The sequence below is a fragment of the Chanodichthys erythropterus genome, chromosome 18, assembly GCF_024489055.1.
Source record: "Chanodichthys erythropterus isolate Z2021 chromosome 18, ASM2448905v1, whole genome shotgun sequence".
NCBI classification, from domain to species: Eukaryota; Metazoa; Chordata; class Actinopteri; order Cypriniformes; family Xenocyprididae; genus Chanodichthys; species Chanodichthys erythropterus.
Window position 1 is genome coordinate 16,338,508 of NC_090238.1, and position 22,058 is coordinate 16,360,565.

The following is a 22,058-nucleotide window of genomic DNA, read 5'->3' on the forward strand; positions in this document are numbered from 1 at the left end:
TTTCTTTATAATGCAAAGCAGAATTCCCAAACTAAGTCATGCTAGAGTAGACATTTGTTACCAGGAGTGGGGTTTGAACCCACGAGGACATTTGTCCATTGGATCTTAAGCCCAACGCCTTAACCACTCGGCCATCCTGGTCGCTTTTGACAGGTTGTAGATGTTGAAATTTCTCCTTTGATATACATTAAAAATTCTGTTTGCTCTTGTCTTAATAAGGCAAAGCAGAACTCCTGTGCTGAACTAATTAATATTAGAATAGATGCTTGTTACCAGGAGTGGGGTTTGAACCCACGAGGACATTTGTCCATTGGATCTTAAGTCCAACGCCTTAACCACTCGGCCATCCTGGTCACTTTTAACAGGTTGTAGATGTCAAAATTGCTCCTCTGATATACATTCACAATTCTATTTTCTTTATAATGCAAAGCAGAGTTTCTGAACTAATTAATATTAGAATAGACATTTGTTACCAGGAGTGGGGTTTGAACCCACGAGGACATTTGTCCATTGGGTTTTAAGTCCAACGCCTTAACCACTCGGCCATCCTGGTCGCTTTTGATAGGTTGTAGATGCCGAAATTGCTCCTGTGATATACATTCACAATTCTGTTGTCTTTGTAATGCAAAGCAAAATTTCTGAACTAATTAATATTAGATTAGACATTTGTTACCAGGAGTGGGGTTTGAACCCACGAGGACATTTGTCTATTGGATCTTAAGTCCAACACCTTAACCACTCGGCCATCCTGGTTGCTTTTGACAGGTTGTAGATGTCGAAATTCCTCCTGTGATATACATTCAAAATTCTGTTTGCTCTTGTCTTAATAAGGCAAAGCAGAACTCCTGTGCTGAACTAATTAATATTAGAATAGATGCTTGTTACCAGGAGTGGGGTTTGAACCCACGAGGACATTTGTCCATTGGATTTTAAGTCCAACGCCTTAACCACTCGGCCATCCTGGTCACTTTTAATAGGTTGTAGATGTCGAAATTGCTCCTCTGATATACATTCAAAATTCTGTTATCTTTGTAATGCAAAGCAGAATTCCCAAACTAAATCATGCTAGGATAGACATTTGTTACCAGGAGTGGGGTTTGAACCCACGAGGACATTGTCCATTGGATCTTAAGTCCAACGCCTTAACCACTCGGCCATCCTGGTCGCTTTTGATAGGTTGTAGATGTCGAAATTGCTCCTCTGATATACATTCACAATTCTGTTTTCTTTATAATGCAAACAGAATTTCTGAACTAATTAACATTAGAATAGACATTTGTTACCAGGAGTGGGGTTTGAACCCACGAGGACATTTGTCCATTGGATCTTAAGTCCAACGCCTTAACCACTCGGCCATCCTGGTCGCTTTTGATAGGTTGTAGATGTCGAAATTCCTCCTCTGATATACATTCACAATTCTGTTTTCTTTATAATGCAAAGCAGAATTCCCAAACTAAATCATGCTAGAGTAGACATTTGTTACCAGGAGTGGGGTTTGAACCCACGAGGACATTTGTCCATTGGATCTTAAGTCCAACGCCTTAACCACTCGGCCATTCTGTTCGCTTTTGATAGGTTGTAGATGTTGAAATTGCTCCTTTGATATACATTCAAAATTCTGTTTGCTCTTGTCTTAATAAGGCAAAGCAGAACTCCTGTGCTGAACTAATTAATATTAGAATAGATGCTTGTTACCAGGAGTGGGGTTTGAACCCACGAGGACATTTGTCCATTGGATCTTAAGTCCAACGCCTTAACCACTCGGCCATCCTGGTCACTTTTAATAGGTTGTAGATGTCGAAATTGCTCCTCTGATATACATTCAAAATTCTGTTGTCTTTGTAATGCAAAGCAGAATTCCCAAACTAAATCATGCTAGAATAGACATTTGTTACCAGGAGTGGGGTTCGAACACACGAGGACATTTGTCCATTGGATCTTAAGTCCAACGCCTTAACCACTCGGCCATCCTGGTCGCTTTTGAAAGGTTGTAGATGTCGAAATTGCTCCTCTGATATACATTCACAATTCTATTTTCTTTATAATGCAAAGCAGAGTTTCTGAACTAATTAATATTAGAATAGACATTTGTTACCAGGAGTGGGGTTTGAACCCACGAGGACATTTGTCCATTGGATTTTAAGTCCAACGCCTTAACCACTCGGCCATCCTGGTCGCTTTTGATAGGTTGTAGATGCCGAAATTGCTCCTGTGATATACATTCACAATTCTGTTGTCTTTGTAATGCAAAGCAAAATTTCTGAACTAATTAATATTAGATTAGACATTTGTTACCAGGAGTGGGGTTTGAACCCACGAGGACATTTGTCTATTGGATCTTAAGTCCAACACCTTAACCACTCGGCCATCCTGGTTGCTTTTGACAGGTTGTAGATGTCGAAATTCCTCCTGTGATATACATTCAAAATTCTGTTGTCTTTGTAATGCAAAGCAAAATTTCCGAACTAATTAATATTACAATATACATTTGTTACCAGGAGTGGGGTTTGAACCCACGAGGACATTTGTCCATTGGATCTTAAGTCCAACGCCTTAACCACTCGGCCATCCTGGTCGCTTTTGATAGGTTGTAGATGTCGAAATTGCTCCTCTGATACACATTCAAAATTCTGTTTTCTTTATAATGCAAAGCAGAATTACCAAACTAAATCAAGCTAGAGTAGACATTTGTTACCAGGAGTGGGTTTTGAACCCACAAGGACATTTGTCCATTGGATCTTAAGTCCAACGCCTTAACCACTCGGCCATCCTGGATGCTCTTGATAGGTTGTAGATGTTGAAATTGCTCCTTTGATATACATTCACAATTCTGTCTCCTTTATAATGCAAAGCAGAATTTCTGAACTAATTCATGCTAGAATAGATGTTTGTTACCAGGAGGTAGGTTTGAACCCACGAGGACATTTACCCATTGGATCTTAAGTCCAACGCCTTAACCACTCAGCCATCCTGGTCGCTTTTGACAGGTTGTAGATGTCGAAATTGCTCCTCTGATATACATTCACAATTCTGTTTTCTTTATAATGCAAAGCAGAATTTCTGAACTACTTAATATTAGAATAGACATTTGTTACCAGGAGTGGGGTTTGAACCCACGAGGACATTTGTCCATTGGATCTTAAGTCCAACGCCTTAACCACTCGGCCATCCTGGTCGCTTTTGATCGGTTGTAGATGTTGAAATTGCTCCTTTGATATACATTCAAAATTCTGTTTGCTCTTGTCTTAATAAGGCAAAGCAGAACTCCTGTGCTGAACTAAATAATATTAGAATAGATGCTTGTTACCAGGAGTGGGGTTTGAACCCACGAGGACATTTGTCCATTGGATTTTAAGTCCAACGCCTTAACCACTCGGCCATCCTGGTCACTTTTAATAGGTTGTAGATGTCGAAATTGCTCCTCTGATATACATTCACAATTCTGTTTTCTTTATAATGCAAAGCAGAATTCCCAAACTAAATCATGCTAGAGTAGACATTTGTTACCAGGAGTGGGGTTTGAACCCACGAGGACATTTGTCCATTGGATCTTAAGTCCAACGCGTTAACCACTCGGCCATCCTGGTCGCTTTTGATAGGTTGTAGATGTTGAAATTGCTCCTTTGATATACATTCAAAATTCTGTTTGCTCTTGTCTTAATAAGGCAAAGCAGAACTCCTGTGCTGAACTAATTAATATTAGAATAGATGCTTGTTACCAGGAGTGGGGTTTGAACCCACGAGGACATTTGTCCATTGGATCTTAAGTCCAACGCCTTAACCACTCGGCCATCCTGATCACTTTTAGTAGGTTGTAGATGTCGAAATTGCTCCTCTGATATACATTCAAAATTCTGTTGTCTTTGCAATGCAAAGCAGAATTCCCAAACTAAATCATGCTAGGATAGACATTTGTTACCAGGAGTGGGGTTTGAACCCACGAGGACATTTGTCCATTGGATCTTAAGTCCAACGCCTTAACCACTCGGCCATCCTGGTTGCTTTTGACAGGTTGTAGATGTCGAAATTCCTCCTGTGATATACATTCAAAATTCTGTTGTCTTTGTAATGCAAAGCAAAATTTCTGAACTAATTAATATTACAATATACATTTGTTACCAGGAGTGGGGTTTGAACCCACGAGGACATTGTCCATTGGATCTTAAGTCCAACGCCTTAACCACTCGGCCATCCTGGTCGCTTTTGGTAGGTTGTAGATGTCGAAATTGCTCCTCTGATATACATTCACAATTCTGTTTTCTTTATAATGCAAAGCAGAATTCCCAAACTAAATCATGCTAGGATAGACATTTGTTACCAGGAGTGGGGTTTGAACCCACAAGGACATTTGTCTATTGGATCTTAAGTCCAACACCTTAACCACTCGGCCATCCGGGTTGCTTTTGACAGGTTGTAGATGTCGAAATTCCTCCTGTGATATACATTCAAAATTCTGTTGTCTTTGTATTGCAAAGCAAAATTTCCGAACTAATTAATATTACAATATACATTTGTTACCAGGAGTGGGGTTTGAACCCACGAGGACATTGTCCATTGGATCTTAAGTCCAACGCCTTAACCACTCGGCCATCCTGGTCGCTTTTGATAGGTTGTAGATGTCGAAATTGCTCCTCTGCTATACATTCACAATTCTGTTTTCTTTATAATGCAAAGCAGAATTTCTGAACTAATTAATATTAGAATAGACATTTGTTACCAGGAGTGGGGTTTGAACCCACGAGGACATTTGTCCATTGGATCTTAAGTCCAACGCCTTAACCACTCGGCCATCCTGGTCACTTTTAACAGGTTGTAGATGTCGAAATTGCTCCTCTGATATACATTCAAAATTCTGTTGTCTTTGTAATGCAAAGCAGAATTCCCAAACTAAATCATGCTAGAATAGACATTTGTTACCAGGAGTGGGGTTTGAACCCACAAGGACATTTGTCCATTGGATCTTAAGTCCAACGCCTTAACCACTCGGCCATCCTGGTCGCTTTTGATAGGTTGTAGATGTCGAAATTGCTCCTCTGATATACATTCACAATTCTATTTTCTTTATAATGCAAAGCAGAGTTTCTGAACTAATTAATATTAGAATAGACATTTGTTACCAGGAGTGGGGTTTGAACCCACGAGGACATTTGTCCATTGGGTTTTAAGTCCAACGCCTTAACCACTCGGCCATCCTGGTCGCTTTTGATAGGTTGTAGATGCCGAAATTGCTCCTGTGATATACATTCACAATTCTGTTGTCTTTGTAATGCAAAGCAAAATTTCTGAACTAATTAATATTAGATTAGACATTTGTTACCAGGAGTGGGGTTTGAACCCACGAGGACATTTGTCTATTGGATCTTAAGTCCAACACCTTAACCACTCGGCCATCCTGGTTGCTTTTGACAGGTTGTAGATGTCGAAATTCCTCCTGTGATATACATTCAAAATTCTGTTTGCTCTTGTCTTAATAAGGCAAAGCAGAACTCCTGTGCTGAACTAATTAATATTAGAATAGATGCTTGTTACCAGGAGTGGGGTTTGAACCCACGAGGACATTTGTCCATTGGATTTTAAGTCCAATGCCTTAACCACTCGGCCATCCTGGTCACTTTTAATAGGTTGTAGATGTCGAAATTGCTCCTCTGATATACATTCAAAATTCTGTTGTCTTTGTAATGCAAAGCAGAATTCCCAAACTAAATCATGCTAGGATAGACATTTGTTACCAGGAGTGGGGTTTGAACCCACGAGGACATTTGTCCATTGGATCTTAAGTCCAATGCCTTAACCACTCGGCCATCCTGGTCGCTTTTGATAGGTTGTAGATGTCGAAATTGCTCCTCTGATATACATTCACAATTCTGTTTTCTTTATAATGCAAAGCAGAATTCCCAAACTAAATCATGCTAGAGTAGACATTTGTTACCAGGAGTGGGGTTTGAACCCACGAGGACATTTGTCCATTGGATCTTAAGTCCAACGCCTTAACCACTCGGCCATCCTGGTCGCTTTTGATAGGTTGTAGATGTTGAAATTGCTCCTTTGATATACATTCAAAATTCTGTTTGCTCTTGTCTTAATAAGGCAAAGCAGAACTCCTGTGCTGAACTAATTAATATTAGAATAGATGCTTGTTACCAGGAGTGGGGTTTGAACCCACGAGGACATTTGTCCATTGGATCTTAAGTCCAACGCCTTAACCACTCGGCCATCCTGGTCTCTTTTAATAGGTTGTAATGTCGAAATTGCTCCTCTGATATACATTCAAAATTCTGTGGTCTTCGCAATGCAAAGCAGAATTCCCAAACTAAATCATGCTAGGATAGACATTTGTTACCAGGAGTGGGGTTTGAACCCACGAGGACATTTGTCCATTGGATCTTAAGTCCAACGCCTTAACCACTCGGCCATCCTGGTTGCTTTTGACAGGTTGTAGATGTCGAAATTCGTCCTGTGATATACATTCAAAATTCTGTTGTCTTTGTAATGCAAAGCAAAATTTCTGAACTAATTAATATTAGAATATACATTTGTTACCAGGAGTGGGGTTTGAACCCATGAGGACATTGTCCATTGGATCTTAAGTCCAACGCCTTAACCACTCGGCCATCCTGGTCGCTTTTGGTAGGTTGTAGATGTCGAAATTGCTCCTCTGATATACATTCACAATTCTGTTTTCTTTATAATGCAAACAGAATTTCTGAACTAATTAATATTAGAATAGACATTTGTTACCAGGAGTGGGGTTTGAACCCACGAGGACATTTGTCCGTTGGATCTTAAGTCCAACGCCTTAACCACTCTGCCATCCTGGTCACTTTTGATAGGTTGTAGATGTCGAAATTGCTCCTCTGATATACATTCACAATTCTGTTTTCTTTATAATGCAAAGCAGAATTCCCAAACTAAATCATGCTAGAGTAGACATTTGTTACCAGGAGTGGGGTTTGAACCCATGAGGACATTTGTCCATTGGATCTTAAGTCCAACGCCTTAACCACTCGGCCATCCTGGTCGCTTTTGACAGGTTGTAGATGTTGAAATTGCTCCTTTGATATACATTCAAAATTCTGTTTGCTCTTGTCTTAATAAGGCAAAGCAGAACTCCTGTGCTGAACTAATTAATATTAGAATAGATGCTTGTTACCAGGAGTGGGGTTTGAACCCACGAGGACATTTGTCCATTGGATCTTAAGTCCAACGCCTTAACCACTCGGCCATCCTGGTCACTTTTAATAGGTTGTAGATGTCGAAATTGCTCCTCTGATATACATTCAAAATTCTGTTGTCTTTGTAATGCAAAGCAGAATTCCCAAACTAAATCAAGCTAGAATAGACATTTGTTACCAGGAGTGGGGTTTGAACCCACGAGGACATTTGTCCATTGGATCTTAAGTCCAACGCCTTAACCACTCGGCCATCCTGATCGCTTTTGATAGGTTGTAGATGTCGAAATTGCTCCTCTGATATACATTCACAATTCTATTTTCTTTATAATGCAAAGCAGAGTTTCTGAACTAATTAATATTAGAATAGACATTTGTTACCAGGAGTGGGGTTTGAACCCACGAGGACATTTGTCCATTGGATTTTAAGTCCAACGCCTTAACCACTCGGCCATCCTGGTCGCTTTTGATAGGTTGTAGATGCCGAAATTGCTCCTGTGATATACATTCACAATTCTGTTGTCTTTGTAATGCAAAGCAAAATTTCTGAACTAATTAATATTAGATTAGCCATTTGTTACCAGGAGTGGGGTTTGAACCCACGAGGACATTTGTCTATTGGATCTGAAGTCCAACACCTTAACCTCTCGGCCATCCTGGTTGCTTTTGACAGGTTGTAGATGTCGAAATTCCTCCTGTGATATACATTCACAATTCTGTTGTCTTTGTAATGCAAAGCAAAATTTCTGAACTAATTAATATTAGGTTAGACATTTGTTACCAGGAGTGGGGTTTGAACCCACGAAGACATTTGTCCATTGGATTTTAAGTCCAACGCCTTAACCACTCGGCCATCCTGGTCGCTTTTGATAGGTTGTAGATGCCGAAATTGCTCCTGTGATATACATTCACAATTCTGTTGTCTTTGTAATGCAAAGCAGAATTCCCAAACTAAATCATGCTAGAGTAGACATTTGTTACCAGGAGTGGGTTTTAAGCCCACAAGGACATTTGTCCATTGGATCTTAAGTCCAACGCCTTAACCACTCGGCCATCCTGGACGCTCTTGATAGGTTGTAGATGTTGAAATTGCTCCTTTGATATACATTCACAATTCTGTCTCCTTTATAATGCAAAGCAGAATTTCTGAACTAATTCATGCTAGAATAGATGTTTGTTACCAGGAGTTGGGATTGAACCCACGAGGACATTTGTCCATTGGATCTTAAGTCCAACGCCTTAACCACTCGGCCATCCTGGTCGCTTTTGACAGGTTGTAGATGTTGAAATTGCTCCTTTGATATACATTCACAATTCTATTTTCTTTATAATGCAAAGCAGAGTTTCTGAACTAATTAATATTAGGTTAGACATTTGTTACCAGGAGTGGGGTTTGAACCCACGAAGACATTTGTCCATTGGATTTTAAGTCCAACGCCTTAACCACTCGGCCATCCTGGTCGCTTTTGATAGGTTGTAGATGCCGAAATTGCTCCTGTGATATACATTCACAATTCTGTTGTCTTTGTAATGCAAAGCAGAATTCCCAAACTAAATCATGCTAGAGTAGACATTTGTTACCAGGAGTGGGTTTTAAGCCCACAAGGACATTTGTCCATTGGATCTTAAGTCCAACGCCTTAACCACTCGGCCATCCTGGACGCTCTTGATAGGTTGTAGATGTTGAAATTGCTCCTTTGATATACATTCACAATTCTGTCTCCTTTATAATGCAAAGCAGAATTTCTGAACTAATTCATGCTAGAATAGATGTTTGTTACCAGGAGTTGGGATTGAACCCACGAGGACATTTGTCCATTGGATCTTAAGTCCAACGCCTTAACCACTCGGCCATCCTGGTCGCTTTTGACAGGTTGTAGATGTTGAAATTGCTCCTTTGATATACATTCACAATTCTATTTTCTTTATAATGCAAAGCAGAGTTTCTGAACTAATTAATATTAGAATAGACATTTGTTACCAGGAGTGGGGTTTGAACCCACGAGGACATTTGTCCATTGGATTTTAAGTCCAACGCCTTAACCACTCGGCCATCCTGGTCGCTTTTGATAGGTTGTAGATGCCGAAATTCCTCCTGTGATATACATTCAAAATTCTGTTGTCTTTATAATGCAAAGCAGAATTCCCAAACTAAATCATGCTAGAATAGATGTTTGTTACCAGGAGTGGGGTTTGAACCCACGAGGACATTTACCCATTGGATCTTAAGTCCAACGCCTTAACCACTCGGCCATCCTGGTCGCTTTTGACAGGTTGTAGATGTCGAAATTGCTCCTCTGATATACATTCACAATTCTGTTTTCTTTATAATGCAAAGCAGAATTTCTGAACTACTTAATATTAGAATAGACATTTGTTACCAGGAGTGGGGTTTGAACCCACGAGGACATTTGTCCATTGGATCTTAAGTCCAACGCCTTAACCACTCGGCCATCCTGGTCACTTTTGATCGGTTGTAGATGTTGAAATTGCTCCTTTGATATACATTCAAAATTCTGTTTGCTCTTGTCTTAATAAGGCAAAGCAGAACTCCTGTGCTGAACTAATTAATATTAGAATAGATGCTTGTTACCAGGAGTGGGGTTTGAACCCACGAGGACATTTGTCCATTGGATTTTAAGTCCAACGCCTTAACCACTCGGCCATCCTGGTCACTCTCAATAGGTTGTAGATGTTGAAATTGCTCCTCTGATATACATTCAAAATTCTGTTGTCTTTGTAATGCAAAGCAAAATTTCTGAACTAATTAATATTAGAATATACATTTGTTACCAGGAGTGGGGTTTGAACCCATGAGGACATTGTCCATTGGATCTTAAGTCCAACGCCTTAACCACTCGGCCATCCTGGTCGCTTTTGGTAGGTTGTAGATGTCGAAATTGCTCCTCTGATATACATTCACAATTCTGTTTTCTTTATAATGCAAACAGAATTTCTGAACTAATTAATATTAGAATAGACATTTGTTACCAGGAGTGGGGTTTGAACCCACGAGGACATTTGTCCATTGGATCTTAAGTCCAGCGCCTTAACCACTCGGCCATCCTGGTCACTTTTAATAGGTTGTAGATGTCGAAATTGCTCCTCTGATATACATTCAAAATTCTGTTGTCTTTGTAATGCAAAGCAGAATTCCCAAACTAAATCAAGCTAGAATAGACATTTGTTACCAGGAGTGGGGTTTGAACCCACGAGGACATTTGTCCATTGGATCTTAAGTCCAACGCCTTAACCACTCGGCCATCCTGATCGCTTTTGATAGGTTGTAGATGTCGAAATTGCTCCTCTGATATACATTCACAATTCTATTTTCTTTATAATGCAAAGCAGAGTTTCTGAACTAATTAATATTAGAATAGACATTTGTTACCAGGAGTGGGGTTTGAACCCACGAGGACATTTGTCCATTGGATTTTAAGTCCAACGCCTTAACCACTCGGCCATCCTGGTCGCTTTTGATAGGTTGTAGATGCCGAAATTGCTCCTGTGATATACATTCACAATTCTGTTGTCTTTGTAATGCAAAGCAAAATTTCTGAACTAATTAATATTAGATTAGCCATTTGTTACCAGGAGTGGGGTTTGAACCCACGAGGACATTTGTCTATTGGATCTTAAGTCCAACACCTTAACCACTCGGCCATCCTGGTTGCTTTTGACAGGTTGTAGATGTCGAAATTCCTCCTGTGATATACATTCACAATTCTGTTGTCTTTGTAATGCAAAGCAAAATTTCTGAACTAATTAATATTAGGTTAGACATTTGTTACCAGGAGTGGGGTTTGAACCCACGAAGACATTTGTCCATTGGATTTTAAGTCCAACGCCTTAACCACTCGGCCATCCTGGTCGCTTTTGATAGGTTGTAGATGCCGAAATTGCTCCTGTGATATACATTCACAATTCTGTTGTCTTTGTAATGCAAAGCAGAATTCCCAAACTAAATCATGCTAGAGTAGACATTTGTTACCAGGAGTGGGTTTTAAGCCCACAAGGACATTTGTCCATTGGATCTTAAGTCCAACGCCTTAACCACTCGGCCATCCTGGACGCTCTTGATAGGTTGTAGATGTTGAAATTGCTCCTTTGATATACATTCACAATTCTGTCTCCTTTATAATGCAAAGCAGAATTTCTGAACTAATTCATGCTAGAATAGATGTTTGTTACCAGGAGTTGGGATTGAACCCACGAGGACATTTGTCCATTGGATCTTAAGTCCAACGCCTTAACCACTCGGCCATCCTGGTCGCTTTTGACAGGTTGTAGATGTTGAAATTGCTCCTTTGATATACATTCACAATTCTATTTTCTTTATAATGCAAAGCAGAGTTTCTGAACTAATTAATATTAGGTTAGACATTTGTTACCAGGAGTGGGGTTTGAACCCACGAAGACATTTGTCCATTGGATTTTAAGTCCAACGCCTTAACCACTCGGCCATCCTGGTCGCTTTTGATAGGTTGTAGATGCCGAAATTGCTCCTGTGATATACATTCACAATTCTGTTGTCTTTGTAATGCAAAGCAGAATTCCCAAACTAAATCATGCTAGAGTAGACATTTGTTACCAGGAGTGGGTTTTAAGCCCACAAGGACATTTGTCCATTGGATCTTAAGTCCAACGCCTTAACCACTCGGCCATCCTGGACGCTCTTGATAGGTTGTAGATGTTGAAATTGCTCCTTTGATATACATTCACAATTCTGTCTCCTTTATAATGCAAAGCAGAATTTCTGAACTAATTCATGCTAGAATAGATGTTTGTTACCAGGAGTGGGGTTTGAACCCACGAGGACATTTGTCCATTGGATTTTAAGTCCAACGCCTTAACCACTCGGCCATCCTGGTCGCTTTTGATAGGTTGTAGATGCCGAAATTCCTCCTGTGATATACATTCAAAATTCTGTTGTCTTTATAATGCAAAGCAGAATTCCCAAACTAAATCATGCTAGAATAGATGTTTGTTACCAGGAGTGGGGTTTGAACCCACGAGGACATTTACCCATTGGATCTTAAGTCCAACGCCTTAACCACTCGGCCATCCTGGTCGCTTTTGACAGGTTGTAGATGTCGAAATTGCTCCTCTGATATACATTCACAATTCTGTTTTCTTTATAATGCAAAGCAGAATTTCTGAACTACTTAATATTAGAATAGACATTTGTTACCAGGAGTGGGGTTTGAACCCACGAGGACATTTGTCCATTGGATCTTAAGTCCAACGCCTTAACCACTCGGCCATCCTGGTCACTTTTGATCGGTTGTAGATGTTGAAATTGCTCCTTTGATATACATTCAAAATTCTGTTTGCTCTTGTCTTAATAAGGCAAAGCAGAACTCCTGTGCTGAACTAATTAATATTAGAATAGATGCTTGTTACCAGGAGTGGGGTTTGAACCCACGAGGACATTTGTCCATTGGATTTTAAGTCCAACGCCTTAACCACTCGGCCATCCTGGTCACTCTCAATAGGTTGTAGATGTTGAAATTGCTCCTCTGATATACATTCAAAATTCTGTTGTCTTTATAATGCAAAGCAGAATTCCCAAACTAAATCATGCTAGGATAGACATTTGTTACCAGGAGTGGGGTTTGAACCCACGAGGACATTTGTCCATTGGATCTTAAGTCCAACGCCTTAACCACTCGGCCATCCTGGTCGCTTTTGACAGGTTGTAGATGTTGAAATTGCTCCTTTTATATACATTCAAAATTCTGTTTGCTCTTGTCTTAATAAGGCAAAGCAGAACTCCTGTGCTGAACTAATTAATATTAGAATAGATGCTTGTTACCAGGAGTGGGGTTTGAACCCACGAGGACATTTGTCCATTGGATCTTAAGTCCAACGCCTTAACCACTCGGCCATCCTGGTCACTTTTAATAGGTTGTAGATGTCGAAATTGCTCCTCTGATATACATTCAAAATTGTGTTGTCTTTGTAATGCAAAGCAGATTTCCCAAACTAAATCATGCTAGAATAGACATTTGTTACCAGGAGTGGGGTTTGAACCCACGAGGACATTTGTCCGTTGGATCTTAAGTCCAACGCCTTAACCACTCGGCCAACCTGGTCGCTTTTGATAGGTTGTAGATGTCGAAATTGCTCCTCTGATATACATTCACAATTCTATTTTCTTTATAATGCAAAGCAGAGTTTCTGAACTAATTAATATTAGAATAGACATTTGTTACCAGGAGTGGGGTTTGAACCCACGAGGACATTTGTCCATTGGATTTTAAGTCCAACACCTTAACCACTCGGCCATCCTGGTCGCTTTTGATAGGTTGTAGATGCCGAAATTGCTCCTGTGATATACATTCACAATTCTGTTTTCTTTATAATGCAAAGCAGAATTCCCAAACTAAATCATGCTAGGATAGACATTTGTTACCAGGAGTGGGGTTTGAACCCACGAGGACATTTGTCTATTGGATCTTAAGTCCAACACCTTAACCACTCGGCCATCCGGGTTGCTTTTGACAGGTTGTAGATGTCGAAATTCCTCCTGTGATATACATTCAAAATTCTGTTGTCTTTGTATTGCAAAGCAAAATTTCCGAACTAATTAATATTACAATATACATTTGTTACCAGGAGTGGGGTTTGAACCCACGAGGAAATTGTCCATTGGATCTTAAGTCCAACGCCTTAACCACTCGGCCATCCTGGTCGCTTTTGATAGGTTGTAGATGTCGAAATTGGTCCTCTGATATACATTCACAATTCTGTTTTCTTTATAATGCAAAGCAGAATTTCTGAACTAATTAATATTAGAATAGACATTTGTTACCAGGAGTGGGGTTTGAACCCACGAGGACATTTGTCCATTGGATCTTAAGTCCAACGCCTTAACCACTCGGCCATCCTGGACGCTCTTGATAGGTTGTAGATGTCGAAATTGCTCCTTTGATATACATTCACAATTCTGTCTCCTTTATAATGCAAAGCAGAATTTCTGAACTAATTCATGCTAGAATAGATGTTTGTTACCAGGAGTGGGGTTTGAACCCACAAGGACATTGGTCTATTGGAGCTCAAGGCTCACTGTATTGTAAGGTAATATGTTTCAATTAATTGTCCTTGTCATGGCAGCCACATTTGCCAGCCTATTCTCTTTCATTTGAAAGGGTACTGTTGATTTTATCAGTACCATTTTCTGACATTGTTAAACAGAAATTATAATTCTTTTACCAGGAATGGCAATTGAATCCACAAGATCATCAGTTTATTGGATCTTAAGTCCAATGCCTTAACGACTCGGCCATCCTAGTTAATTTTTTAGCTGTTTGGAAAGGCACTAAAGCAGCTAGGTAGATGCGCCACAGTCTGTGTGCCATCACACTATTGGCTCTGGTGTTCTTCCACTTACATGCAAAAAAGTGAATACATCACTGTCAGCCAATGAAGAGACCAGTCCCTCACAGTCTCTGTCTCATCCCCTCCCCCCTCTTTCTTCAGTCACGCTGCTGCTCATGGGATTAGCAGCAAAGCCCAATTAGCCATTTTTCTTTTTGTCGCTATAAGGTAGTAACCTCACACCATGTCAGTTGTATTTAAACTACCTAAGAGGAATACAATTAAGGGCAGATGAACAAACATTTAAAAGTGAATCTTATAATTGTTATTCATTTTCATAAAATTGCAACATCTGTTTTGCTCCCCCAGGGATTTTACAGTTTTCTAAAGCCCTAAAGGAATGTTTATCCCTTCAGTCAGTTGTTCATTTCAGTTCATGAATGATCAACCATTACATTCTTCAGACTACTTCCCATTACCACACAATAACTAATACTTATGCTTCATATTTCATTCTCTTTTGCTCTTTATTTCGGTTCTGTTTCTGATCATCTTCTCTCTTTCTCAGCATTTGCTCATGATGCCATGTTCACAAACTTCCTGACTGTTGTTTTTTTTTTCTGTTTCCAGTTTAGCTCAGACAGGGTGGCTCAATTATTCAAGGGGTGGAAAGATATACTCAGTAAATTACAATTACAATTACTTTTCAAAAAATAGACAAATTAAAAATTTAATTGTCCAAAAAAAAAAACTCCTTGAGTAAGAGTAGCTTATTTAAAAACTATACAAACATGAAATACATTGCGGCGATCTCTGCGAATAAGATGCTCTATAGGCAGTGTCCACAACTGAATGGAACAAAAAATGTTGAGTTTAAAAAATGTTTTTGTGCACTTGTTAAATGAAGGCGAATTTGTATGAAATGAATTAAACATAAAACATTGTTTGTAGTTTGATCACATCACACGCTGACAGAGATGCAGTATAATACCATGGGTCATCAATAAGGTACTGAATTTGGCCCTCCAATTTCAGTATATTAAGCCATGGTTTTCCACATTAAGCGTTTTAGAATGTCCCCAACACACTTTTTCTCATATTAAACTCATTAAGAGTCAATGCGCTGCCGACTGCTACAGGACGCACATGATGCAAAGATACAGATCACACGTCTTTGTATATGCTGAAGTAAATAAATGGGAGTGGGAATTCCACACATTATGAATGTGGCACTTGCGAGAGTTGTCAACATTGTACGCAATACCTGCAAGTTCTCACCAAATTGAGACCCTGTAGATAGGCTAGCCTATAAGGCACCCACAAACTACAAGATAATTTGGCCAATTTTAGGCCTACATCCAAGGTAAAATCCAAATTATCTTGATGGTTCTACAGATTATCTTATCAGATTTTCCTGGTGTGATGTATGTTAAGAGTCATTGAATCTGCTCGGAAGAACGTTATTTAACATTATTTAACATGTTTAACATATTAAACAAATTTACAATCAGAAATCCTGTTGACTGAAGGGAACCCTTAGCACTCTGTAGATTTTCACGTGAATCGAAACGATACTCAATCAGAAAGCAAGCTGACGGAAGCGCTATTATCACTATTTCTTCTTGCCCATCATCCACCATGTTTGTTTACTCTAAAGTCACATTTGACTGTGAGAGATTTTGCGAGATTTCCCATGTTCACAGTCCAGACTCTGGTTATTTGTGAATATGTGACCTGATCCAGCAAAATGAGTCACAGTGACCCAAATTTCAAAATTGAGATTTTGGTATCAATGGAAAGATGAGACAATATGCTTTAAAATGATATCCTAGTCAAAGTCATACCTTGAATGGTATACCCATTTGCCTGTTTTTTTTTTGTTGTTAATAGGCCTATCTTTTCAAAATCCATTGCATTCAAAGGGATAAACTATTTATTTTACAGCTTAATTTGACCAAAGACATTTTTATATATATAAATGCTATTAAACCAGGCTGGGGGTGAATTGTTATGACCGAACGCTTCTTTCCGCGCAGTATTACAGTATATACATACCAATTAAACGCGCAGTTATCCTCTCATGCGTCCTCCTCACTGGACTTTCGTTTCGCTTTCATATATCTCTTTTATAGATGCCATAAATGCTTTTAACTTTCTAGATGTAATTACCGAAATCAAAACAGTCCATAAACTATAAATCCTCACGAAAACTTCAGTCTGAAGGACTGTCTGAAGCGCTAGTCCAACAGGAGGATGGCTGGACCAATCGCGTGCCTGTCATTCGAAACGGGGCTTCCCATTGATAAAAATCAGCGTTTATAGTGTGTTTACATTTCTAAGCTTTTTGATTGGTTCTATACAAGGTGAAACACCATATTTGGAGAGCAGAGACGTTTCAGGGGATACCGGGAAATGCTCATAAGTGACGAGAGGAGTTGAGAAGTTCATTTCCAGCGAATTTAGTAAAACCATGTCAAATTTAATAGCCATTTAAATACCTTTACTCAATTATCTGGACTACGAAAGTTTGGGAGATTATTTTTGAAACTCTGTTCTTTGAAATTAGTAAAAAAAAATAAAAAATAGTTTTTCCACATTATCGGCCCATATCTTAAAATAGAACGTTGCGACTTCCGACTCATTTTGCCAGAGCATGTCACATATATAAAAATAAAAAATTAAAACAAGCATGTAACCACAAACGAAAGGAAAATACATACATCACTTAAAATGTACTCAAGTAAAAGTAAAAGTAGACACGATTTTAAACTACTTAAAAATTTTTGGTAAAATATGCGTATTTGTAATTCATCACTTCACACTCCTGCAATTACTGCCTAGTCATGCCAAGCCTGTATGCCAACAACCACTGGATTCCCTAAAGCCATAAACTTATTGCTTTTTAAAAACAAATAGTTCACTCAAAAATGTTGTTTTGAATCTGTATGTATTTTTTTCTTCCATGGAATATGATAATACTTTTACAGTGCTTTTTTTTTATGATTTTGGAGCTTGACAGCCCAAGTCATTCCCCTTTTGCTTTTATTATGTGGAAAAAAGTGATATTTTAAAATCCTCTTTTTGTGTTCTATGGAGGAAAACATGTCATATGGGTTTGGAACAACACGAGGGTGAATAAATGATGACAGAATTTTCATTTTGGGAAACTATTTCTTTAATTACTGCTGTAATTTAATTGAGGCAAATTGTCAAGTTGAGCATGAATTAAACAGGTAAATGCATTTGGGATGAAAAGACACTTGTTATTTGCATATGCGCTCCACGCCTCATAGACCATCTTCTCTGCACGACCTAACCTAACCACCCACCGCCATCATTCAAATGTCTCACACGTTTTGAGTAGATGTGTTTCTGGACAACTTAGATGTCATTTGTCATCATCGTTTGTCTGCCAGGATGCAAAGTCTCATTTCATTGCTGTCACCCCTTTGTCCTGACCAGAACAACTCGAGCGTGTTGAAGATGGCATGAACCATATCAACAAAGACATGATGGAAGCTGAGAAAAGTTTAAAAGATGTAGGCAAATGCTGTGGACTTGTATGTCCCTGCGACAAGTAGGTACTGGTGAAGCGTCCAAGGCTTTCACCTGTCTGCTGCTGTCTGACTGTCTCTTGTCATTGTGAATGTTTAAGCCTCTCTCTTTCTTTTTGTCCCTCTTTTCCTCCTTGCCTTTCCTTTCTCTTTCTCTCCTTGTTCCTTTTCCGCACTCTTTAATTTCTTTTGGGGGCATAATTGACTAATGTATAAATCAGAACAACTGGAGCGCATCGAAGAGGGAATGGATCAAATCAATAAGGACATGAAAGAAGCAGAAAAGAATTTGACGGATCTAGGAAATCTCTGTGGTCTATGTCCGTGTCCATGTAACAAGTAGGTGATGCCTGTCGCCTGCCTGCCTGCTTGCCTGCCTGAACCCGACAAATAGGAAATAAAAGCACGTGGCCAGTTTGCACGCTCTCTCTTGCTCGCTCCGTAGCTGCGACTTCCCCCCACTGCGCTCTGCTTGGACTACTTCTCTGTGCATGGGGATGGTGGTAGAGCTAAGTCCATCTGCGGCGCCACTGGTTAACCCATAGTTGTAGCTGTAGGCTCTGCTCTCTGCCGGCTGAATGCGCAAATATGCTGGGCTCTATGCTTCACTGACCCGTTGGTCAAGGACTGTTGTACTTAAATGTTAAGTGCCTGCTTAATATGCATGTGCTACTTTTCGAAATGCAAGCATTACACACTCCTTGAATGAACTTTGTGGACCGCAGATTAGAAATTCACGCTTTATTTACTCAAGGCTGGCAGAGCTGGCTTCTTATAGGGGTTCCCTAAAAGGCAAAGTATGTCACTGCATGTGGGTAAAATGGTGAAAAATGTTATCTTGGCAATATAAATGGCCAATGTAATTGATTATAGTAAAGCTGATTTCTAATTATGTGCTATTCGTTTCTTATTGAAGGTGCACTTTAAGTCATTTTTTTCTTTTATTTAAAAAAGTTAGTTCTGGTCCTCAAATCTGATTGGTTGAGTGGCATTCTAAAAGTGCTCCTATAAAGTCCAACAGACTTTTTATTGTTTTTATCATTAACGTCAGTCTAGATTTTTTAGTTATTCCTTCTGCAGGTTTCCAAGACAAGTGACTGCCTTCATTTATTCACCGAATGTTCAAAAACACTGATTTGTTCAGGAACAAAACAATGAGTCTTTGAATCATTTTTGAATCAACCGATTTATTCAACACTGATGCATTCAGTAACAAAACAATTGACTCTTTAAGTGAGTCATTGAATCATTTTTTCAACTGATTTGTATAAAAACAGTGATTCTTTATGAGAAAGCCATTAAATCGTTTTTTAAAGGTACAATATGTAAATTTTTTTGCAGTAAAATATCCAAAAACCAGTTTGTTCAGTTGAGTACTATACTATACTACATTCGTACTATATAGAACATACTTTTTCAACGGTCGTACTCAGTACACGTTTTCTGACGCAGCTCATGTTTTATAAAATGCCATATATGCAAAGTTTAATTAAACAAATTATTAAATATTTACACTGTTATATACATTGTATAGGGAATCAGTTGAATCAGGTTATTCATAATGCTGTAACAGTTTTTCTTTTGCTTATTACAGATATTCTGATTGATGGATATTGCTTAAGGGCTGTGTGGGTAGTTTAATTCTTTACTGGGAATTTTTTTTAATTGAAGTTGGGTGGAAAAAATGACTTAGTGCACCTTTAAACCATGTGAATGCACAGCACATTCAGTCAGATTTTCAGTAATATCCAAGTGGACACAGACGTTGGTTCTCATTATTCTGTATTTCATGAGTTGCAAATATTATGTTAATGATATTCTGTGTTACCAACTCTTGCATAATGATGCAGGCACTGCATAAATACTCATGTGAGCAACTGTCACTGGCTAAAAAATGTTGAACGATCATCGGTAGTAACGCAGGCCATTGCCAAACGGCAGTTGTTTGATGAAGTATTTATGAATTTTAACTGTTGGGTAGTTTGTTATTCCTTTTATGTATTTGGGGTTGAAGTGTAACAGAACAGAACATTACATGTATTTTATTTTTTACTTTTAAAGTCAACATGAAAGGGAATTCACATTTTTACTTCTGTGATTCAAAGTTTGTATAATGAATATCCAATGGGGAAAAATTTGTTAGGTTGGTGCTTGAATTTTATGCATCGGTAATTAATCGGATTGGGAAAAGTGGTCTTTATATGACAGGTAGTTTGATGGGAGGACTTGTCAACCGAAAAGAAAAGTCATTTCAAGGGTGATGCAAGTTATTACATTTTGATGAAAGATAAAGAAATAATTAAAACAATGAATCAAGCACAGACCCGAACATGTATTAAGAAAGTAAACATGGTCCATTTTGATTTCATGTTGACTTTAAAGTATGGGCAGATTAATGTAAAGAAGATTTTGGCTTACCTCAAAACTTTTATTCATGTTTCTTTTTAAAGACATGCACCTGTGTCTGTGTCAGTAAGGATTAAGGTCATGGTTGAGTTTAACTGCCTCTGGTCAGAGCATTTCATGTCAGCTCCTATAATCACAATGGCAGTGGCATAAGGCAATGTATACCATAAAATCTCCACAAAACAGCCCTATCTTACATAAAAGGTTGAAATAAAAGGTAATAGCTTATAGCAAATCACCTGCATTGCTTAGATGAGTTGCTGTGAACTTAAGCTTTGTTCAGACAGACAGACAAACTTAAACCTATATAGCAGGTGAAATCCAATTTCTACAAACTTGACTCAAATCACACTCATATATTGTTTGAAATTCAATTTCATTCAGAATTTTGAAAAAAGTGAAATCCTTATTTGGCTACTCAAAGAGCCTGAGGGAGGGTGGACCCATCAATATAAAAAATATATATTTGCCCTTGTGAATTTTAGCAACATCTCTCAGTATTTGGGATCATGTGAAACTTAAAGGGAAAGTACACGGCAACATGAATATTCTGGCATCATGTCGTTCTAAACCTGTATGACTTTTTCATCTATGGAACACAAAAGAAGATAGTTTGACGCATGCTTAAACTGTTTTGTCCATACTAATAAATAGGTGGAAGTGCTATTTTTACATAGCCTACTATTATAGCATTTCTAAATATTTTGATTTTATTTTTACATTTTCAGTTGAATTTTATTTTATGTTTCAGTAATTTTTTTGTGTTTTTGTCATTTTTATTTGTTTTTTAATATCTCTATTTAGATAAAGAAAAAAAATCTAGTTTTTTTGTAATTTTAGTGTTATGCACAAAAAACACTGAGGCTTATTTCAAAGTATTTTCTTGTGTGTTTCACAGAAGAAAGAAAGTCTGTAAAGTCACACAGGTATAATGACATGGGGATGAGTAAATGGTGAAAATTTTCATATTTGGTTGAACTGTCCCTTTAAGTGATATTGACTGTCTGTACAAACAGATCCGATTTTATCACTTGCTAAAGATCGCATTTGAAAATTGGGTGCAGTGTGAACAAAGCCTACTGTATGCATACTGTTACTAAACAGCCTAAGTCCCCTTCCCTGCCTGAACGCAATGCATGTTACTTGTTATTATAAAAGCTTTTTATTGGTCTATTGATTTCATTTTAGATCTAACAAACTGTATCTAAATGTTTGATGAATGCACATTATACATGGGGAATAGGCCTATTCTGTACCCTCACTGAGAACATGTTACTTCTGAATGCTTCTCTTTGTCTCTTCACCTTGATAATTGTTGTGAACCCCCTCCAATGAACTTGTCACATCTCCATCAGTGTCTGTGTAATTGTCTGTTATGCCCCACTGTACGTGACGTGTGTACGTTAGCTCCAGGAAAGCGATACGCTATGTGTCGTTCATTTATTCATGAACACCTTTAGTGCATATAATTCCATGACATGCAGATAATCCTGACCACCATTTCCTGTTTTAAGTCTTATATATCTGCATGTAGTTCCTGTCAGTGCATGTCTAGTAGTCACTTAACATCATTCTGCTTCTAACACTCTCTCGCACTTCCTGTGGTTGT

At 38.6% G+C, this 22,058-nt stretch overlaps 1 protein-coding gene and 49 non-coding genes across 51 annotated transcripts in view; 1 reads left to right on the forward strand and 49 right to left on the reverse strand.

The window, feature by feature from the left end:
* The window catches only part of snap25b (synaptosome associated protein 25b), a 38,381-nt gene that overhangs the window by 12,093 nt on the left and 4,230 nt on the right, over positions 1-22,058 (forward strand). Inside the window, exon 4 of one of the 2 annotated variants that reach the window (XM_067367783.1) lies at positions 17,952-18,066. In XM_067367783.1, the coding sequence (XP_067223884.1) occupies positions 17,952-18,066 (115 nt within the window). Of the gene's footprint in view, positions 1-17,951; positions 18,067-18,264; positions 18,383-22,058 lie in introns of both variants that reach the window. The other variant, XM_067367782.1, reaches the window with a different exon arrangement.
* On the reverse strand, positions 59-141 carry trnal-uaa (transfer RNA leucine (anticodon UAA)). The gene has a single exon. It is a non-coding gene; the product is annotated as a tRNA-Leu (tRNA).
* trnal-uaa (transfer RNA leucine (anticodon UAA)) lies at positions 271-353 on the reverse strand. The gene has a single exon. It is a non-coding gene; the product is annotated as a tRNA-Leu (tRNA).
* trnal-uaa (transfer RNA leucine (anticodon UAA)) lies at positions 471-553 on the reverse strand. The gene has a single exon. It is a non-coding gene; the product is annotated as a tRNA-Leu (tRNA).
* On the reverse strand, positions 883-965 carry trnal-uaa (transfer RNA leucine (anticodon UAA)). Its single transcript has one exon. It is a non-coding gene; the product is annotated as a tRNA-Leu (tRNA).
* On the reverse strand, positions 1,083-1,164 carry trnal-uaa (transfer RNA leucine (anticodon UAA)). The gene has a single exon. It is a non-coding gene; the product is annotated as a tRNA-Leu (tRNA).
* On the reverse strand, positions 1,281-1,363 carry trnal-uaa (transfer RNA leucine (anticodon UAA)). Its single transcript has one exon. It is a non-coding gene; the product is annotated as a tRNA-Leu (tRNA).
* Positions 1,693-1,775, reverse strand: trnal-uaa (transfer RNA leucine (anticodon UAA)). The gene has a single exon. It is a non-coding gene; the product is annotated as a tRNA-Leu (tRNA).
* Positions 2,093-2,175, reverse strand: trnal-uaa (transfer RNA leucine (anticodon UAA)). The gene has a single exon. It is a non-coding gene; the product is annotated as a tRNA-Leu (tRNA).
* trnal-uaa (transfer RNA leucine (anticodon UAA)) lies at positions 2,493-2,575 on the reverse strand. The gene has a single exon. It is a non-coding gene; the product is annotated as a tRNA-Leu (tRNA).
* trnal-uaa (transfer RNA leucine (anticodon UAA)) lies at positions 3,093-3,175 on the reverse strand. The gene has a single exon. It is a non-coding gene; the product is annotated as a tRNA-Leu (tRNA).
* On the reverse strand, positions 3,305-3,387 carry trnal-uaa (transfer RNA leucine (anticodon UAA)). The gene has a single exon. It is a non-coding gene; the product is annotated as a tRNA-Leu (tRNA).
* Positions 3,717-3,799, reverse strand: trnal-uaa (transfer RNA leucine (anticodon UAA)). The gene has a single exon. It is a non-coding gene; the product is annotated as a tRNA-Leu (tRNA).
* trnal-uaa (transfer RNA leucine (anticodon UAA)) lies at positions 3,917-3,999 on the reverse strand. Its single transcript has one exon. It is a non-coding gene; the product is annotated as a tRNA-Leu (tRNA).
* Positions 4,117-4,198, reverse strand: trnal-uaa (transfer RNA leucine (anticodon UAA)). Its single transcript has one exon. It is a non-coding gene; the product is annotated as a tRNA-Leu (tRNA).
* On the reverse strand, positions 4,516-4,597 carry trnal-uaa (transfer RNA leucine (anticodon UAA)). Its single transcript has one exon. It is a non-coding gene; the product is annotated as a tRNA-Leu (tRNA).
* trnal-uaa (transfer RNA leucine (anticodon UAA)) lies at positions 4,715-4,797 on the reverse strand. Its single transcript has one exon. It is a non-coding gene; the product is annotated as a tRNA-Leu (tRNA).
* trnal-uaa (transfer RNA leucine (anticodon UAA)) lies at positions 4,915-4,997 on the reverse strand. Its single transcript has one exon. It is a non-coding gene; the product is annotated as a tRNA-Leu (tRNA).
* trnal-uaa (transfer RNA leucine (anticodon UAA)) lies at positions 5,115-5,197 on the reverse strand. Its single transcript has one exon. It is a non-coding gene; the product is annotated as a tRNA-Leu (tRNA).
* trnal-uaa (transfer RNA leucine (anticodon UAA)) lies at positions 5,527-5,609 on the reverse strand. Its single transcript has one exon. It is a non-coding gene; the product is annotated as a tRNA-Leu (tRNA).
* On the reverse strand, positions 5,727-5,809 carry trnal-uaa (transfer RNA leucine (anticodon UAA)). The gene has a single exon. It is a non-coding gene; the product is annotated as a tRNA-Leu (tRNA).
* Positions 5,927-6,009, reverse strand: trnal-uaa (transfer RNA leucine (anticodon UAA)). Its single transcript has one exon. It is a non-coding gene; the product is annotated as a tRNA-Leu (tRNA).
* trnal-uaa (transfer RNA leucine (anticodon UAA)) lies at positions 6,139-6,221 on the reverse strand. The gene has a single exon. It is a non-coding gene; the product is annotated as a tRNA-Leu (tRNA).
* Positions 6,338-6,420, reverse strand: trnal-uaa (transfer RNA leucine (anticodon UAA)). Its single transcript has one exon. It is a non-coding gene; the product is annotated as a tRNA-Leu (tRNA).
* On the reverse strand, positions 6,538-6,619 carry trnal-uaa (transfer RNA leucine (anticodon UAA)). Its single transcript has one exon. It is a non-coding gene; the product is annotated as a tRNA-Leu (tRNA).
* On the reverse strand, positions 6,936-7,018 carry trnal-uaa (transfer RNA leucine (anticodon UAA)). Its single transcript has one exon. It is a non-coding gene; the product is annotated as a tRNA-Leu (tRNA).
* trnal-uaa (transfer RNA leucine (anticodon UAA)) lies at positions 7,148-7,230 on the reverse strand. The gene has a single exon. It is a non-coding gene; the product is annotated as a tRNA-Leu (tRNA).
* trnal-uaa (transfer RNA leucine (anticodon UAA)) lies at positions 7,348-7,430 on the reverse strand. Its single transcript has one exon. It is a non-coding gene; the product is annotated as a tRNA-Leu (tRNA).
* Positions 7,548-7,630, reverse strand: trnal-uaa (transfer RNA leucine (anticodon UAA)). The gene has a single exon. It is a non-coding gene; the product is annotated as a tRNA-Leu (tRNA).
* On the reverse strand, positions 7,948-8,030 carry trnal-uaa (transfer RNA leucine (anticodon UAA)). Its single transcript has one exon. It is a non-coding gene; the product is annotated as a tRNA-Leu (tRNA).
* trnal-uaa (transfer RNA leucine (anticodon UAA)) lies at positions 8,548-8,630 on the reverse strand. Its single transcript has one exon. It is a non-coding gene; the product is annotated as a tRNA-Leu (tRNA).
* Positions 9,148-9,230, reverse strand: trnal-uaa (transfer RNA leucine (anticodon UAA)). Its single transcript has one exon. It is a non-coding gene; the product is annotated as a tRNA-Leu (tRNA).
* On the reverse strand, positions 9,348-9,430 carry trnal-uaa (transfer RNA leucine (anticodon UAA)). The gene has a single exon. It is a non-coding gene; the product is annotated as a tRNA-Leu (tRNA).
* On the reverse strand, positions 9,548-9,630 carry trnal-uaa (transfer RNA leucine (anticodon UAA)). The gene has a single exon. It is a non-coding gene; the product is annotated as a tRNA-Leu (tRNA).
* On the reverse strand, positions 9,760-9,842 carry trnal-uaa (transfer RNA leucine (anticodon UAA)). Its single transcript has one exon. It is a non-coding gene; the product is annotated as a tRNA-Leu (tRNA).
* Positions 9,960-10,041, reverse strand: trnal-uaa (transfer RNA leucine (anticodon UAA)). The gene has a single exon. It is a non-coding gene; the product is annotated as a tRNA-Leu (tRNA).
* Positions 10,158-10,240, reverse strand: trnal-uaa (transfer RNA leucine (anticodon UAA)). Its single transcript has one exon. It is a non-coding gene; the product is annotated as a tRNA-Leu (tRNA).
* On the reverse strand, positions 10,358-10,440 carry trnal-uaa (transfer RNA leucine (anticodon UAA)). Its single transcript has one exon. It is a non-coding gene; the product is annotated as a tRNA-Leu (tRNA).
* Positions 10,558-10,640, reverse strand: trnal-uaa (transfer RNA leucine (anticodon UAA)). Its single transcript has one exon. It is a non-coding gene; the product is annotated as a tRNA-Leu (tRNA).
* On the reverse strand, positions 10,958-11,040 carry trnal-uaa (transfer RNA leucine (anticodon UAA)). The gene has a single exon. It is a non-coding gene; the product is annotated as a tRNA-Leu (tRNA).
* trnal-uaa (transfer RNA leucine (anticodon UAA)) lies at positions 11,558-11,640 on the reverse strand. The gene has a single exon. It is a non-coding gene; the product is annotated as a tRNA-Leu (tRNA).
* On the reverse strand, positions 11,958-12,040 carry trnal-uaa (transfer RNA leucine (anticodon UAA)). The gene has a single exon. It is a non-coding gene; the product is annotated as a tRNA-Leu (tRNA).
* Positions 12,158-12,240, reverse strand: trnal-uaa (transfer RNA leucine (anticodon UAA)). Its single transcript has one exon. It is a non-coding gene; the product is annotated as a tRNA-Leu (tRNA).
* trnal-uaa (transfer RNA leucine (anticodon UAA)) lies at positions 12,358-12,440 on the reverse strand. Its single transcript has one exon. It is a non-coding gene; the product is annotated as a tRNA-Leu (tRNA).
* On the reverse strand, positions 12,570-12,652 carry trnal-uaa (transfer RNA leucine (anticodon UAA)). Its single transcript has one exon. It is a non-coding gene; the product is annotated as a tRNA-Leu (tRNA).
* trnal-uaa (transfer RNA leucine (anticodon UAA)) lies at positions 12,770-12,852 on the reverse strand. The gene has a single exon. It is a non-coding gene; the product is annotated as a tRNA-Leu (tRNA).
* trnal-uaa (transfer RNA leucine (anticodon UAA)) lies at positions 12,982-13,064 on the reverse strand. Its single transcript has one exon. It is a non-coding gene; the product is annotated as a tRNA-Leu (tRNA).
* trnal-uaa (transfer RNA leucine (anticodon UAA)) lies at positions 13,382-13,464 on the reverse strand. The gene has a single exon. It is a non-coding gene; the product is annotated as a tRNA-Leu (tRNA).
* Positions 13,782-13,863, reverse strand: trnal-uaa (transfer RNA leucine (anticodon UAA)). Its single transcript has one exon. It is a non-coding gene; the product is annotated as a tRNA-Leu (tRNA).
* Positions 13,980-14,063, reverse strand: trnal-uaa (transfer RNA leucine (anticodon UAA)). Its single transcript has one exon. It is a non-coding gene; the product is annotated as a tRNA-Leu (tRNA).